The 16,087-nt window shown below is 39.3% G+C and overlaps 1 protein-coding gene across 1 annotated transcript in view; it reads left to right on the plus strand.

Moving 5' to 3' along the window:
* Positions 1 to 15,250, plus strand: part of Rnf2 (ring finger protein 2) — a 31,909-nt gene extending 16,659 nt beyond the window's left edge. The window contains exons 2-7 of the mRNA XM_038349174.1: positions 7,124 to 7,212; positions 8,238 to 8,398; positions 9,099 to 9,314; positions 11,094 to 11,366; positions 12,541 to 12,712; positions 13,194 to 15,250. Coding sequence (XP_038205102.1) covers positions 7,126 to 7,212; positions 8,238 to 8,398; positions 9,099 to 9,314; positions 11,094 to 11,366; positions 12,541 to 12,712; positions 13,194 to 13,295 — 1,011 coding nt within the window. The 5' untranslated portion in view covers positions 7,124 to 7,125 and the 3' untranslated portion in view covers positions 13,296 to 15,250. The remainder of the gene's footprint in view (positions 1 to 7,123; positions 7,213 to 8,237; positions 8,399 to 9,098; positions 9,315 to 11,093; positions 11,367 to 12,540; positions 12,713 to 13,193) is intronic.
* The last annotated feature ends 837 nt before the right edge of the window (positions 15,251 to 16,087 follow it).

Raw genomic sequence — 16,087 nt, forward strand, 5'->3', positions numbered from 1 at the left:
AAGAATATCTAACGTGAAATATGAGCTATGACTGTCTCCAGTAATTTCTGTTCCCTTTGTTTCTAAATACTGCATTTTAGTATTAAGCCACATACAGGCTGTTAACATAGAAGATGGATAAATCTGTCCTGACAACTTTTGTTTGTTATAGAATAAGTCTCCAATTAGCAGTCTTGAGTCCACCCACCAATTTATTTTTTCTTTTTAAATCTCTATGGGCAGAGTCTCACAGGGCCCAGGCAAATGTATAGTTTGCTGTGGAGTTCAAGGATGACCCTGTTGTGATCTTTTTTCCTTCATTTCCTGAGTGCTGGGGGTACTGGTATTGGTCAACAAACTTATTAGTGTATATACTGGGGAATTGAACTCTGGGTTTTAATGATTTTAAGTAAGCATTTTGCCAGGTGAGGTACATCCTGAGCCCCTCGATGTAACCACTAAACCTTTTTGGTTTTTTTCGAGACAGGGTTTCTCTGTAGCTTTGGAGCCTGTCCTAGAACTAGCTCTTGTAGACCAGGCTGGCCTTGAACTTAAAGAGATCCACCTGCCTCTGCCTCCCAAGTGCTGGGATTAGAGGCGTGCGCCACCACCGCCCGGCACCACTAAACCTTTTGAAGAAGATTTAGTGTGGAGTTTTGATAAGTTGGGAGGGTGTTAAATAACATTTTCCTGATCTTTTGCATGTCAGAGGGTGAAGGAATAATACTTCTTTAAATTGAAATACATAGAAAAGATGCTGTCTTTTGGTTTTATGGAACGTGCCAGGCACTTTATATGAATATCTTATTAAACTTTGCCAACGACCTTATAAAACATTGATTCTTATAGATTATTCCCCCCAAAGCTGTCGATGTGGCTGTGGCAGAGAATACTTACTTAGTGTTTGGGAAACCCTGGATTCTACTTTTGATACCACTTTAAAGGAGGGCCTGTGTGTTTTGGACATTGAGACGTCCATCTGTGACAACCGCATCTAGTAACTAGAGGTGGGAGGCGAAGTCAAGTGGGTTCCCTGTGCTCCTTCTGTCTGCCTCACATTTCGTGTCATAAAGACCTCTCTAAAGGAGGCTGGCTCATTGTCCTTACTCTAGGATCGTTTTGGTTTAGTAGCTTTAATTTTTGTTACAAGATCTTGAGAACAAGTATATGGCCCTGTCAGGATTCTATATATTAAAATCTTGAGGGTTGAGTAGGAAATTATTGTTGTACATTTCTAATGTATTGTTGGACCTAATGTGTGTTTATCTCCCACCCCCAGTTTAGGACCCAACTCAGAGCCCTATGTCTGTTGGGAAATTCCTCCCTTTATTCTCTCTTCTCCTTCTATTTTGAGGAAGTCTCATTAATTTGTTCAGGCTGCTTTGAGCTTAATTCAGTAGCCTAGTGAGGCTTTGCATTCAAAATTCTCTTGCCTCTCAGGCTTCTTGGTAGCTTGGATTATATGTCTGCATTCAGGTATTAGATGTACATTTGTTCAAAAAACATGTTTTCAAAAATCTGTTACTGCTCTTAATGCCTGAACTAAAGGATAGTAGGAACTGTCTTCTGTGTTATGATATGACAGACTTTTCTTGTTGTATTCATAGTCCCTTGAAAGAAGATGTCAGACTTGTAGAGTGGGGGCGGGCTAATCATTGCAGCAATGCTCAGCTCCCTTTGCTCAAGTCTTCCCCCAAAGCAGTGCAGGGAGAACTGATAATTTGGTAGACAGAGAACAGGTTCAATTCCTTCCCTAGAAAGGGGCGAATGGCTTTGATCTCTAACATAAACAGATAGATTCTCAACGGAAGCAGAATGAATTCTTAATTTTTAGAATGTAATAGATGTTTCTAGGCAAGACAATTAGACAACATTTAGGAATTATAATCACTCAAATGTATGTAGTCTGGAGTTTCATCTCTAGAGAACTTTTTTGTTAAGGATAGATTTTTTTTTCTCAGAAATCTCTGGCTATGTAAAAATAGAAGCATTTCTGTTTATTATTACATCTTTCTTTTCTCTGAGCCTTTTATCCTTTTCATTACCCAGTTTCTTCATTTGATAAGATAATACATTGATTAAAAAAATAACTTTAAGGGGGCTGGAGAGGTGGCTCAGAGGTTAAGAGCACTGATTGTTCTTCCAGAGGTCCTGAGTTCAGTTCCCAGCAATCACATGGTGGCTCACAACCATCTGTAGTGAGATCTGGTACCCTCTACTGGCCTATAGGATATATGTATGCAGAATACTATATACATAATAAATAAATCTTTAAAAAATAATAACTTAAGGATGTTTTTACACAGCTTCTGGAGTGGTTAAGGTAATGCTGATATGTGTTTTGGTAACAGCAGTAATTTCAGTGGCTGTCTCCCACACAGCCTGCTTCAAAATGGTTGCATTGTTACCTAATTCCATGGTTTATTGTTCCTGTTTATTCAGGTAATGCATTTCATTGAAGTTACACAGGGATAGGAGGTGTTTTTGTCAGTGGGTAGTTTTTTAAGTTACAGTAGAAGTCATTCCCCACCCCCCAAGTATAATGTACTTTATTTTGTATTCAGCCTACTTTGCAGTAGCCTAATTTCTAGTAGTCTGATTTCTTGACATTCCGAGGGAAAAGTTGCTATTAATGTAAGTGATTTGAGAAATGCTGCTTTTTTTTAAAAAGTGGGGGTGCTTTTTAGGTGGTTGGACTTTTAAATTTTCATGAATAGTGTCATTTTGTGCTACAACTTGTATTTTAAGTGTTATAGACATGTATCAATATATGATATGGTTAGTGCCAATTAATATATACATTTTTGGTTGTATATACCAAGTTAAGGAGTAACTTAAACTGTTGTGTACTTGTTTCATGTTGGTTGTACACCTGTGTGCAGGCCTAGTTATAGCCCAGTGTACTCTCAGTGCCAACTCTACTTCTCAATGAGCTGAGTGTAACAAGCAGCTGCTGAGTCAGCTTTTGCTTGCAAAAACTGAACTCTCGTGATGGAGGAGTGTCTGTGTTACTTTCATTGATTAATAAAAAAACTGCCTTGGCCCTTTAAGAGACAGAAAATTAGGTAGGTGGAGTAGACAGAACAGAATTGTGGGAGAAAGGAAGCAGAGTGGGGGAGACGCTTCAGGCAGTTGCCATAGTGAGTCGCCATGCCTCTCCTCTCCGAGATGGACGCAGGTTAAGATCTCTCCTGGTAAGCGACCACCTCGTGGTGCTATATAAATTACTAAATATGGGTTAAAGCAAGATGTGAGAAATTAGCCATTAAGAGGCTGAAACTAATTGGCTAGGCAGTGTTTAAATGAATACAGTTTCCCTGTAATTATTTCGGGTATAAAGCTAGCCGGGTGGCGGAACGCAGCCCCGCAGCTCCTTCTACACTCTCAGGCTGGAGAGATGGCTCAGAGGTTAAGAGCATTCATTGCCTGCTCTTCCAAAGGTCCTGAGTTCAATTCCCAGCAACCACATGGTGGCTCACAAACATCAGTAATGGGGTCTGGTGCCCTCTTCTGGCATGTGGGCATACACACACAGACAGAATATTGTATACACAATAAAAATAAATAAATATTTTTTAAAAAAACTGAACCCTCTGCAATTCCTTCCCTGACATGATGGACTTTGGGTCAGATAAATGCCTTTCTTAAGCTCTTTCTACCAGGTATTTAGTGATAAGAACACAGATGTAAACATCAAATTAAATGTCTAGCATACATTGATTGGTAAACAGGCCCACTTCAAAAGGGAGGGATGAGAGATTATCAGGGAAGCATTGGTTCAAAGCAAGACTATTTATAAGGTAACATTAAATCCTATAGGCCCATGTTCAGCATCTAGGCATGTAGCATTGTGATTTGAGCTCCAAAGATATTGGACAGGATAGGCTTTTCATTTGCATCCCATATGGTCTGATTCTTGGGCTTCACTTGAGCTACCTGTAGCATTCTTTTGTTGATGTTCCATGTTCCTGGCAACTCCACTATCCCAGGGTTTTATACATTGCTCATTGTGTATGTGGCTGCCTGCATGGATCCTGACCCTCCATTCATTGATTGCTTGACCTTCTACGCCTTTCTTTGAAATCTTAGTGGAAGTCTCCATGACCCAATAGTTTGGTACAAAGGCACTGTGAGGTATCAGGTATGTCACCAGCTGTACTTGTATCTTGGTTGCCTTAGACCAGTGGTTCTCAACCTTACTAATGCTGTGGCCTTTAATGTAGTTCCTCATGTTGTAGTCACCCCCAACCATAAAATTACATTTGTTGCTACTTCATAGCTGTAATTTTGCTACTGCTTTGAATTTGTAATATAAATATCTGTGTTTTCTGACAGTCTTAGATCCCTGTGAAAGGATCGTTTGACCCCCAAAGGAATTGTTACCCACAGGTTGAGACCCACTGCCTTAGACATGGCTACAAGTGGACTTGAGTACTAAGGTTTCTGAACCATGAAAATTAATTCTGTTGTTTTCCTTGTTGGAGTATAGCACTACATAGTTTCCCCAAGGGAAAAACCTTTGAAAAGTTACAGTTTTGCATCCTGGAGCCTGCACTAAGTAGGTAGGCTCTGCCAGTTCCTGAGGTGTTCCTAAGGTTATCTTTTCTACTATTCCAGTAGCATGCTTGTGACTTTGTAAGGATAAAATCTCAAACAAAACACCCCGTTTCTGCCCCTGCAGGGCTTGCTGTGTAGACTAGGCTGACTATGAATTTGCTGCTGCCTCCCCCTCGCCATTTATTTATTTATTTATTCATTCATCCATTTATTTATTTATTTATTTATTTGGAAAAAGAGTTCCCCTGACTTGGAACATGATGTGTACACTAGGCTGGAGAGGGCCATCTGCCTCTGCCTCCCCAGTGGTGGGGTTAAAGGTGTGCCCCACCACTGCCTGGTGTGTAATCTTTTCTTTCCTTTTTAGTTATTTTGTTTTTTTCCAAAAAAGCTTTCTCTTGACTGTTCTGGAACTCATTCTGTAGACCAGGCTAGCCTTGAATTTGGAGATCTGCTTGTCTCTCTGTCTCCAAAGTGCTGGGATTAAAGTTGTGCACCACCATCACCAACATAATCTTTTTTAAAAAATAAGTTTTAAATCTATTGTGTGTGTTTACATATGTACATTGCCACTACGGCAGGTGTGAAAAAGGACAAGCTGTGGAACTCATCCTCTCCACTCTGTCCCAGGGGCTGAACTTAGTTGTCAGGCTTAGTGGCTGCCTACTGAATCGTTTCCCTGGCTCTGAATTTGCAGTTTTTTCTTCTCTGTGCTGTGATTGTAGGTAAGAGCTAGCCTGGCTCATGAGCCTTTCTTGTCCACATCTTTTCACTCATTTTCAGGGCAGACTGCATGTTTGACAAATCTTTTTGTTCTGCCTTTGGCTTCTGTCATTATAAACTCAGCTAAAAAGTGGCCAGCAGTAATAAATGCTGAATGCTGTTGTGCCCTGAAAATTTCCCTGCTGTTGCAGGAGAGAGCTGCTTGTTGTTCCTGATCACTTAGCCCCAAAATAATCACACAGAAACTATATTAATTAAAACACTGCTTGGGCCATTAGCTCTAGCTTCTTATTGGCTAACTCTTACATCTGAATTTAACTCATTTCTATTAATCTGTGTATCGCCACATGGCAGTGGCTTACTGGCAAAGATTCAGCATGTCTGACTCTGGTGGCTCCATGGCAGCTCCCTGACTCTGCCTTCTTCCTCCCAGCATTCAGTTTCATCTCCCCCCTTTCCTAAGTTCTGCCCTATCAACAGGCCAAGGGAGTTTCTTTACTCATTAATGGTAATCACAGCACACAGAGGGGACTCGCACATCACCCTGCTAAATTAGCTTGTCACTGTTAAACTTCACCTTTAATAAAGCATAAACATGCCAGGTGGTGGTGGGGCACACCTTTGATCCCTAACTCAGGAAGCAGAGGCAGGTGGATCTCTGAGTTTGAGGACAGCTTGGTCAACATTGTACCAGGACAGTTCAACTCCTTCTGGTGTACATAGGGAGTTCCAAGACAGGGCTATACAGAGAAATCTAGCCCTGTCTGTCTGTCTGTCTGTCTGTCTGTCTGTCTAAAGCAATAAGTAAGTAAGTTTAAACACAGAGACACTGTAGACAACATCCTCGTGAGAATATAACATGAGTGGTCTCTAGTCTGAAACTTCATTAGCTTCACCTTTGCTCTTTGCATTCCTGTTGGTGTTAGGAACTTTTGAGTTCCTACCAAAGAAGTAAATCTGCATATATTTTTCTTTGCTCATTGCTGTACATGTTTCCTAAGTAGCTTCTCTAAACTTTTCCAGAATTCTCCCACAAACAGGTTCCAAGGTGCTAAGTAATCTTTTGACCAGGTTTTCTCACCACAATGACCCTGCTTCATTGGTACCAACTTTCTGTATTAGTTGTGTGTCACTGTGGCCTAAATATCTGTGAAAATTGGTTGCAGAAGTGTGTCAGCTGTCATGGGTATGGCAGAGTAGAGCCATGCTTATGACAGTTATGAACCAGAGACCACCTTTTCTTTAAGCCTTTATTCCTAGTTTCTTTGTCCCTCTGAGAGCTTCCAAAAGTTCAAGCCATTGGTTCTCTCCTTAGTGTCCTGTAAATTATAAACTTCCTTTGCTTCCTTCATACCCTATGTCACAAAAAACGAAAAGTAAATAAAATTGAAAGCACTTGTGCTCCTTTTTGACAGAACCCATTTCTAGATAAAGATAAGTAACTTCAGAGAAAAATCCTGGCCTGTATTCTGTATTTGCTATTTCCCAAAAATTCTCAGTTGGAGTAGGAAGGTCCTATATTTTAGGACCAACCCACCGACTGCCCTACCTCCTTCCTTCCTTCCTTCCTTCCTTCCTTCCTTCCTTCCTTCCTTCCTTCCTTTTCTTTTTCTTTCCTTCCCTCCCTTTTTTTGAGACAGGGTTTCTTTGTATAACCTGGCTATCCTGGAACTAGCTCTGTAGACATTCTGGCCTTATATTTAGTCTGGCCTCTGCCTCCGTAGTGCTGGGATTAAAGGCATACTGAGGTATAACTGCTTTCTAAACCTTAAAGTTTGGACCCTGTTTGGGGAATACATATACATTAGAACCATAACACCTTCTTTACAAATACTAAATCTTTTTGTTTCCTTTTTATTCCTAGCAATGTCTCAGGCTGTGCAGACAAATGGAACTCAACCATTAAGCAAAACATGGGAACTCAGTTTGTACGAATTACAACGAACACCTCAGGTAATACAGACTACTGTAATTTAGAGAAATAGATTTGTGTAAACTGGGATACCTTTGTAGAAAATGAAAACTTAAAGAGAACTTAACAGCAGTAAACTTATATAATAGTAGCCTGAATCGTGTTGGCTGACACTATCCATTCAACAAATGAGTTACCGTACTTCCATACCAGCCTCTGCTAGGTACTAGGGGAATAGTAGTGAATAAAACATTATGTGGCCTTACCTACAGAATTTATAGAGACCAAATAACTCAATATTCATAAAATTACATATATGAGAAATTGAATAGGGGAAAGTTTCCTTTTCAGTAATAAGGAAATAATGGGAGAAGTGGGGGGGGGGACACGTTTGGAGAAGGTAAACGTGCCGGGAATCGGAGGAGTGGCAGCTCGAAGTAAGCATGCTTAAAACTGTTCATTTTAAGTTTGCCCACCAACCGGACAGGCAGGGGTGCCTAACTGGAGTCTGGGAAGAATGGAAAAATTTAGGTATTGTCAGTATAATTGTGGGTATGAGAACCAAGAGAGATGAATAAAATCTGTAATTTCATCCAGAGGCATTCACTGTTTAGAAATTAGGGAATGGGTGAAGAGCCAGTAAAGGAGACTGAGGAGCATTCAAAAGAAAAGGAAGAAAAATGGGAACTTGATAGAGTTCAATATCTTAAAATTTTTTGAGATAATCTTGTATATTCCAGGGTGGCCTCAACCTCACTTGGTAGCTGAGGATGACCTTGAACCTTCTGACTACCCTGCCTCCACCTCCCAGATGCTTAAATTACAGTCAGGGTCCATTGTTTCATTTGTCACCCTTTTGGTATTAAGGGCGGTTAAAATAGTGCAGAGGTGGTGAGGTTCAAGAGCCTGGAGGAATATTTTAGCTAAGACAAAATGGTTGTGAGTTGACCGTGGTGGTGACTTGGGTGATGGTCATAGATGTTCATTTTTATGATTTTCCAATACTTGTGTGTGTTTTTATTTATCAATAATTCACTTAAGAGATTAAGTAGTCACTCTTTTACAGGAGGCAATAACAGATGGCTTGGAAATTGTGGTCTCACCTAGAAGTCTACACAGTGAATTAATGTGCCCAATTTGTTTGGATATGTTGAAGAACACCATGACTACAAAGGAGTGTTTACATCGGTTCTGTGCAGATTGCATTATCACAGCCCTTAGAAGTGGGTATGTTGGAATGAGTCATTACTGGATCTCAGCTTGTAGTACAGCAGTGCCTTCTGGAATTTAGGGAATACGTTGCCTATAAGTATGTGGGAACAGGACCTTTTAAAAAGTGTGGCGTCTAGATTTTAATTTGGAGTTTTTTCTTTTTTGTTTGTTTGTTTTTGGGTTTTAGAGACTGGGTTTCTCTGTGTTACAGTCCAGGCTGTCCTGGACTTGCTATGTAGACCAAGCTGGCCTTGAACTCACAGAGATCTGCCTGCCTTTGCCTCCCGAGTGTGGGATTAAAAGCGTGTGCCACCACCGCCCAGTTTATTTCTTTGTTTTAAGATAGGTTTGTTTTCCTTTTTCTTTTCTTTTCTTTTTTTTTTTAAACAAAAAAACATTGTACCCAGGCTAGTCTGGAACTTGCCATGTGGTTCAGGTTTGCCTTGGATTCCTATGCAATTTCCTGCTTCAGCCTCCCAAGTGCTGAACTTGCATGAGTGAACCCTAATACCCTGCCGTCATCCTCTCCCCCACAAGTATATCAGCTAAGGTTTTTGAAATCCTGATTAACCTGTTTTATTTAATTTTCACAGAGAGTTCAGCTAACTATTTTTACATTTTTGTGATAGTAAAGATAACTTTAGAAATTGGATATTTTTGTTTTTAGCCCAACGGTCATATTTACATTTTCTTTCTTTTTTTTTTTTAAATTTAGCAACAAAGAATGCCCTACCTGTCGGAAAAAATTAGTTTCTAAAAGATCACTAAGGCCAGACCCAAATTTTGATGCACTCATCAGCAAAATTTACCCAAGTCGTGATGAGTATGAAGCTCATCAAGAGAGAGTGTTAGCCAGGATCAACAAGCACAACAACCAGCAGGCACTCAGCCACAGCATTGAGGAAGGTCTGAAGATACAGGCCATGAACAGGTACGTGGAAGAGGAGGAGAGGTGGGACATGTCCAGATACTTAGGGAATCCTGACTTTACCTTTTCTGTAAGTTGAATGCGGTGGTGAGTAGTTGTTCTGTGCACCATCTTTTCTTAAAGGGGTGACGCACACTTCCAGGGTGTTGCATCTAAAATAATAGAAAGAACCCACAGTGGAAGGAGAGAAACAACTTTGTCCTTTGACTTATATACTTGTTGAACCCATGTGCTCTTGTGCCCTCCCCCCCCCAATAATAATAAATATAAAACATCTCTTCTGCATAGGGTGAATATATCAAGAGGATTGGTTTTGGTTTGAGTCTCCTTTAGTGAGCTGCTCATTCTTACCCTGTCGTAACGTCCTTGTGAAAATTAGTAGTGACCTTTGTGTTTATTATGCAGTATGATGGTTGATAGACCTGAAGATTGTACCTAGTAGTAGTTAATACAATCTATTTCTCTTTCCTCTTTTAATAGTTTTCTTAGGATTTCAGGAGAGTCTGCTTATTTGGCCTTTTTTGTTGTCATTAACTATTCCTTCAAAGTTAATAAGGTTTCATTTCTCTAATTCTTAAAAAAGTGGAGTTGCTACCATCATTTATTCAACTTTCAGTACAGTAGCTTGGTCTACAGATGACTTTATCTAATTTCAGGCGTTAATGACTATCCATACGTACTCACACTAGACTGTTGAGTAGCCAAGAGGACTTGGAACTTGCTATGTAGACCAGGCTGCTCATAAACTCAGAGACTAGCCTGCTTCTGCCCTCTGAGTATCAGGACTAACAGTATATTCTACCATGCTTGGTCTCCTCTTAGATCTAAAAGGCGTTTCAGAATTAGCATATTCAGTGTGAAGACTTTTATCGCACTCTTCTTATTCTTGTTCATTTCTGGTTTTATTTATCTACTAGGTTACTAGTCAGTTTTCAGGGATGATCATCATTTTCCAAATAAGGAGATGCCAGTAAAAGGCTTGTTTGTTTAATGGCTGTCACTTGGCTGTATTGCAGAGTGACTTCAGGTATCATCCCAGATCAAGCCATTGCAGCCTCCACATAACTGTTTTTAGGTTTTGGGTGATTTGGAAGTACATTGATCAAACTCCTTCTGCTGTAAAGGTTAAAAGATGAGTTCTGTGCGTTACAACTGTATTTCTGAAAGAAGATTCAGTGTTACTTATTTTTAGAGCACAAAACAATGCTGAGTTGGAAAGACTCAATAGTTACTCACTTTAGTCTCATGAAAAACACACTTATCCTTGGTTAAAAAGAAATACTTTTATAGTCTGTGGCCTCTGCCTCCAGAATGCTGGGATTAAAGGTGTGCACAACTGTGCCTAGTGCGTTTGAATCTTTTATATGTGTTCATGGTGAGCTTTCTATATCTTTGAGGGACATGTGAAAAACAATGACAAGATTTTTCACCAAATTCACTAGTCAAATTTTATCCCTTATACTTTTTTAAATTTTAGAATTCAGAAGTTCAGGCCTGGAAAGATGGCTCTTCCAAAGGACTGGGTTTAGTTCCTAGTACATGGCAGCTCACAACCATCTGTAGCTTCAGTCCCAGGAGATCCAACACCCTCTTCTGGCCTCTGCAGGCAACACACACACATGGTGTGCAGACACATGTAGGCCAAACATTTATACATATAAAATAAAAATAAAAGTTAAAAAGCAAACAAACAAAATTCTAATGTTCAGTATAAAACTTGGCTTCAAGTTTGATGCTTTAAAGACCCTAATGTAAATCTTTCTTTTCCTCCTTCTTAATTAGATTACAGCGAGGCAAGAAGCAACAGATTGAAAACGGCAGTGGAGCAGAAGATAATGGTGACAGTTCACACTGTAGTAATGCATCCACACACAGCAATCAGGAAGCAGGACCTAGTAACAAACGGACCAAAACATCTGATGACTCTGGGCTTGAACTCGATAATAACAATGCAGCAGTGGCCATTGATCCAGTAATGGATGGTGCTAGTGAAATCGAACTAGTATTCAGGCCCCACCCAACACTTATGGAAAAGGACGACAGTGCACAGACAAGGTAATGTGTGAGTTGGTTTCAGAATGTTTAATGTGGAATTTAATTGGAAAGTTTGTATTTGAAATAAAATCAGCATTTGGCATTCTAGTTTTAGGGTTCTGTTTGAATATACTGCTGCCTAGATTGCTTGTTTCCTTTCTCTTTCTCCCTCCTCTCTCCTCCCCTTCTTCCCTTCCTTTCCTTTTCCTTTTTTCTTTGTTTTCTTCCCAAGACAAGAAGCACTTCACAAAGGATCAGCCCTCGTAGGTGATGAAGAAAAAGGCAATCCAGAATAGGCTCTGAATTTCACAGTGGCAAGGTTGAATTTCCACACCAATCACATAGTGCCTGCCAGCGAGTGCAAATAAGCACCAAATATTTGTTGTATGAGTAATTGAATAGTGTGTCATGCTTTTAAAATCCCAAGATCGGCTAGGGGGTGGTGGCACACACCTTTAATTTCAACAGTCATGAGACAGACCAGCCTGGTCTACAGAATGAGTTCCAGGACAGCCAGAGCTACACAGAGAAACCTGGTCTTGAGAAATGAACGAACGAACGAACGGTTCCAAGATCAGCACTTCCGTGTTCTGCTTCAGTCTTCAAAACCAGAAATGCCGGGGCTAGAGAGATGGCTCAGAGGTTAAGAGCATTGCCTGCTCTTCCAAAGGTCCTGAGTTCAATTCCCAGCAACCACATGGTGGCTGACAACCATCTGTAATGAGGTCTGGTGCCCTCTTCTGGCTTACAGGCAGACACACAAACAGAATATTGTATAAATAATAAATAAATAAGTAAATATTTTAAAAAAAGAACAGAAATGCCAATTCTGAAGACAATTTGCTCTTATTCTTAGTGTGTCTCTTGCTGCAGTCAATAGATTCTAGTAATTGAGGTGGAAAGGTGTGCTGTTTTTTTTTTTTTTTTGTTGTTGTTACTGTTTTTAAAATTTGTACACTGTAATATATATATTATATAATATATGTATTGTATATATGTATTGTTTTGTGTCATCTATTAACGAAGGTAAGGGTGGTGAGCCTTCATGGTCTGTCTTTGCTTCTTATAGAGAAGTAAATTTCTAATAATTTTCAATGGTTGGGACATACATGTTTTACATAACTTTATAGTTCTATAATTTAGGAATTTTTTTATATACTCTAAAAATGAAATGTTCAATGCTTTGTTCTTTTAGATACATAAAGACTTCAGGCAATGCTACTGTTGATCACTTATCCAAGTATCTGGCTGTGAGGTTAGCTTTGGAAGAACTTAGAAGCAAAGGAGAATCAAACCAGATGAACCTTGATACGGCCAGTGAGAAGCAGTACACCATTTATATAGCGACAGCCAGTGGCCAGTTCACTGTGAGTATTTGCATCATGACTGTGGACAGTGTGAACTCCTTGTCAGTGGCAAGTAGTGGTGTGGGGCCTGTTGGAGTAAGACCTCCGAGACCAACCAGGGCTTTGTGATGCCCTTGGTTCTGTTGGAAAGTAAGACCTCCAAGAAAGACCAGGGCTTTGTGATGCCCTTGGTTCTGTTGGAGTAAGACCTCTGAGACCGACCAGGGCTTTGTGATGCCCTTGGTTCTGTTGGAGTAAGACCTCTGAGACCGACCAGAGCTTTGTGATGCCCTTGGTTCTGTTGGAAAGTAAGACCTCCGAGACTGACCAGGGCTTTGTGATGCCCTTGGTTCTGTTGGAGTAAGACCTCCGAGACTGACCAGGGCTTTGTGATGCCCTTGGTTCTGTTGCAGGCAAGATTCTTGGTCTTTGTCAGTTTAGTCTCACTATTCCTGAGCACATGCATTTTCATAACTGTGCCTTTCTCTTTTTTTTTTTTCAGGTATTAAATGGCTCCTTTTCTTTGGAATTGGTCAGTGAGAAATACTGGAAGGTGAACAAACCCATGGAACTTTATTATGCACCCACCAAGGAGCACAAATAAGCTTTTAAAAATCAATTCTGAGACTGAACTTTTTATAGCCTATTTCTTTAATATAAAGATGCACCATCATTACTTTCACGGACAGATCTGGGATATGTTCAGTTTTCCTTCTGAGCCAGACTTGTTTACACTATGAGGTTCATTTTCCCTTATTTAAGACTCTAGGAATTCAGTCTCCCTGCCCCTTAATAGTATAAATAAGTTATATTCTACAGAACGTTTGGTTCCTTTCAGGAGGACACTTTGACCCAGGAGTTTTTTGTAGGTCTGTATTTTTTTCCTTTTTTTCCCTCTTCCAGTCTTTGATCTTTTGAGACAAGGTCTCATTAGCCCTGGCTAGCCTGGAACTTGATGAGTAGTCCAGGGTGGTCTTAAATTTGGAGCGATACTCCTGCCCAAATACTGGGATTATAGGCGTGATTACCACACCTGGTTTAAGATTCAGCTGGCCATCAGCCGTCCTCCCTTTCAAAAGTTTTGTAGCCTAAAGAATGTTAGACAATATGTATTCTGACTTTTTCCCTTGGAGTCTTGTATATTTATAGTTTTCTATATAAACTAGTATCTTCACGAAGACCGAGGCTCAAATTTACTGTGCTTAAACAATTCTCATAGGATTATTATTTTCATGGTATTTTCTTACATAGTATCTCATTTTTAAAAAGTTCTTTATGAACTTGGTGTCCATTGTCATGCAATGTTTTTTGTTTTTTTGCGCCCCCCCCCCCCATGTGTTTTCCTATAAGTTTAGAATTTCTGGTCATGGGAAGAGCATCAACAGAGTTCTTTGAGAACATGATTCTTTTACAGATTTCACCGAAGAAAGAAAAGTTTAAATTGGTCATAAAATGTATTCCTCAGTTGTACATTTAAGAGTTCTTCTCTTCTATATTAGTTTTACTGTTCAGTTTCTTTATTATAAATGTTTGATGCTTTTCCCTATTAAAGTACCAGAGATGTGGAGATATTTTGCACTTTAGACTTGATGAAAAGTACAAGATATGTTCAAAGTGTCCTCTAATTCTTTTCTTATTACTTCAAGAATAACATGACACATAGAGCTAAAAATAAAACAGAAAGGTTTTTCTGTTTGAAGAGTTTTTTTATTTTGAGCTGCCCTGTGTTTATAAACTTAGGGCTCTGCTGATTACATTCTGTAGTAGCAGGCTAACGGAGCGCAATCATTGCTTCCATACTGAGACAGTTCTGTAGAACGTCAGCCAGTTGGTAGTCATTCCCATAGTCTTAGTTTTGTATTGAGACAGTGTTGATAGTTTGGGAGCCACAAGGCTTTATGCTGACCAGTCAGAAATAATATTGACTTAAGTCTTATTTTTCACTTCTGTCCTGATTCTCTATATGTCTCCAAGTTTATATTCTCACAGTATTTACAGAAGACATGTTTGCATTGAAAAATTTAACCCTTACAAAAGGGTTTCGATAGGAGGAAGTAGACCTCCAAGTACCATTGTAACTAAGTCTGTCCAGTCATTATAAATATTTATCTGTCTGTTTTGACAGATTGGGGCCAGCTTGATGTTTTAACTTGAGCCAAGTATGAAAACTTAAAGGCTTACTCAATTTTTTACCATTTTACTGAAAAAATTTGAAATCTGTTTTTACAGTTTTTTTGGTAATCTGTGCCATAAGATTTGAAAACCACCAAAATTATAAGAACTTTTATATCCAATTCCTTTTCTGGGGTAATGTTAAGTTGTATAGATTATTATGCATGTTTGCTGGATATAACCCTGTTTTGTGATGTAATTGCTTAGATTTTGTTGTTAACATACTAGATTAGTGGTTGTATTAAATAAATTCTCAATGTGGTTATTAATTGAAATTTTATCTTTAAACAGAAAGTTAATTTGTGATGGAGTTTGTGCTTAAAGAATGTATGTGTTTTTATCTGTCAGTGTGGAAGCACATAAACTTTGCATTATTCAGTGAAGTTAGTACATGTGTACTCCTTCGTCAAATACATAGGTAATGGTAGAACACTGAGTGCATTGTGTATGCAGTGTGTGTGTGTGTGTGTGTGTGTGTGTGTGTGTGTGTGTGTGCATGCTTGTGTGTGGGCGTGGAGTCTAGATTTGGGAGAAGAAATACTGTTGGCAGTGATAACCAACCTCGGTTTCACAGGATTTTGCAGCTGACTCCAATAATCACGGATATTAACCAAGTCTACAGATGTCACTAGTTGGACAGGATTAGGAACCAAAGGTGTGTAACTGTTGGTTAGCTGCTGTTGCTCAGCTGTCCTTGAACTCCAGGGCTCAAATTAGTCTCCTGCTTCAGTCTCTCGAGTAATGGGACGATAAGTGCAGACATTACTCATTTGAACCTTTTTTTCCTCTTGGGGGTTGGAGTTCAGTGGTCGTATGTGCAGTTACACTGTTATGTACATTTACACTGTTAAATTAGAATTACTTGTATTTCCAAAACTTTATCTTCCCAAACAAACTGTACATACAAATAATCCTTATAAACTCCTCTGCCCATCTCTTGATCACTTCTGTTCCAGGGTTTGGTTTGTTCATTTGTTTGTTTTTAGAATTTGTTTTTTGTACATACAAATATAATTTGTAGTGTTTTCAGAATCTTTCAAATTATAAAGATATACCAATTTGAATTTTTGGTACTGGATGGCATATGTATACACATTTTGCATATTCACTTATTTTTAGTAGGTTGATGGGCATGTTTTACTATTCTAATACTGAAATGAACGTTATGAAACATTTAAGCTCCTGATTTCTATTTTGGGTACAAATAGGAATGGCATTATCAGA

The sequence above is a fragment of the Arvicola amphibius genome, chromosome 12 (genome assembly GCF_903992535.2).
Source record: "Arvicola amphibius chromosome 12, mArvAmp1.2, whole genome shotgun sequence".
In the NCBI taxonomy this organism is placed as follows: Eukaryota; Metazoa; Chordata; class Mammalia; order Rodentia; family Cricetidae; genus Arvicola; species Arvicola amphibius.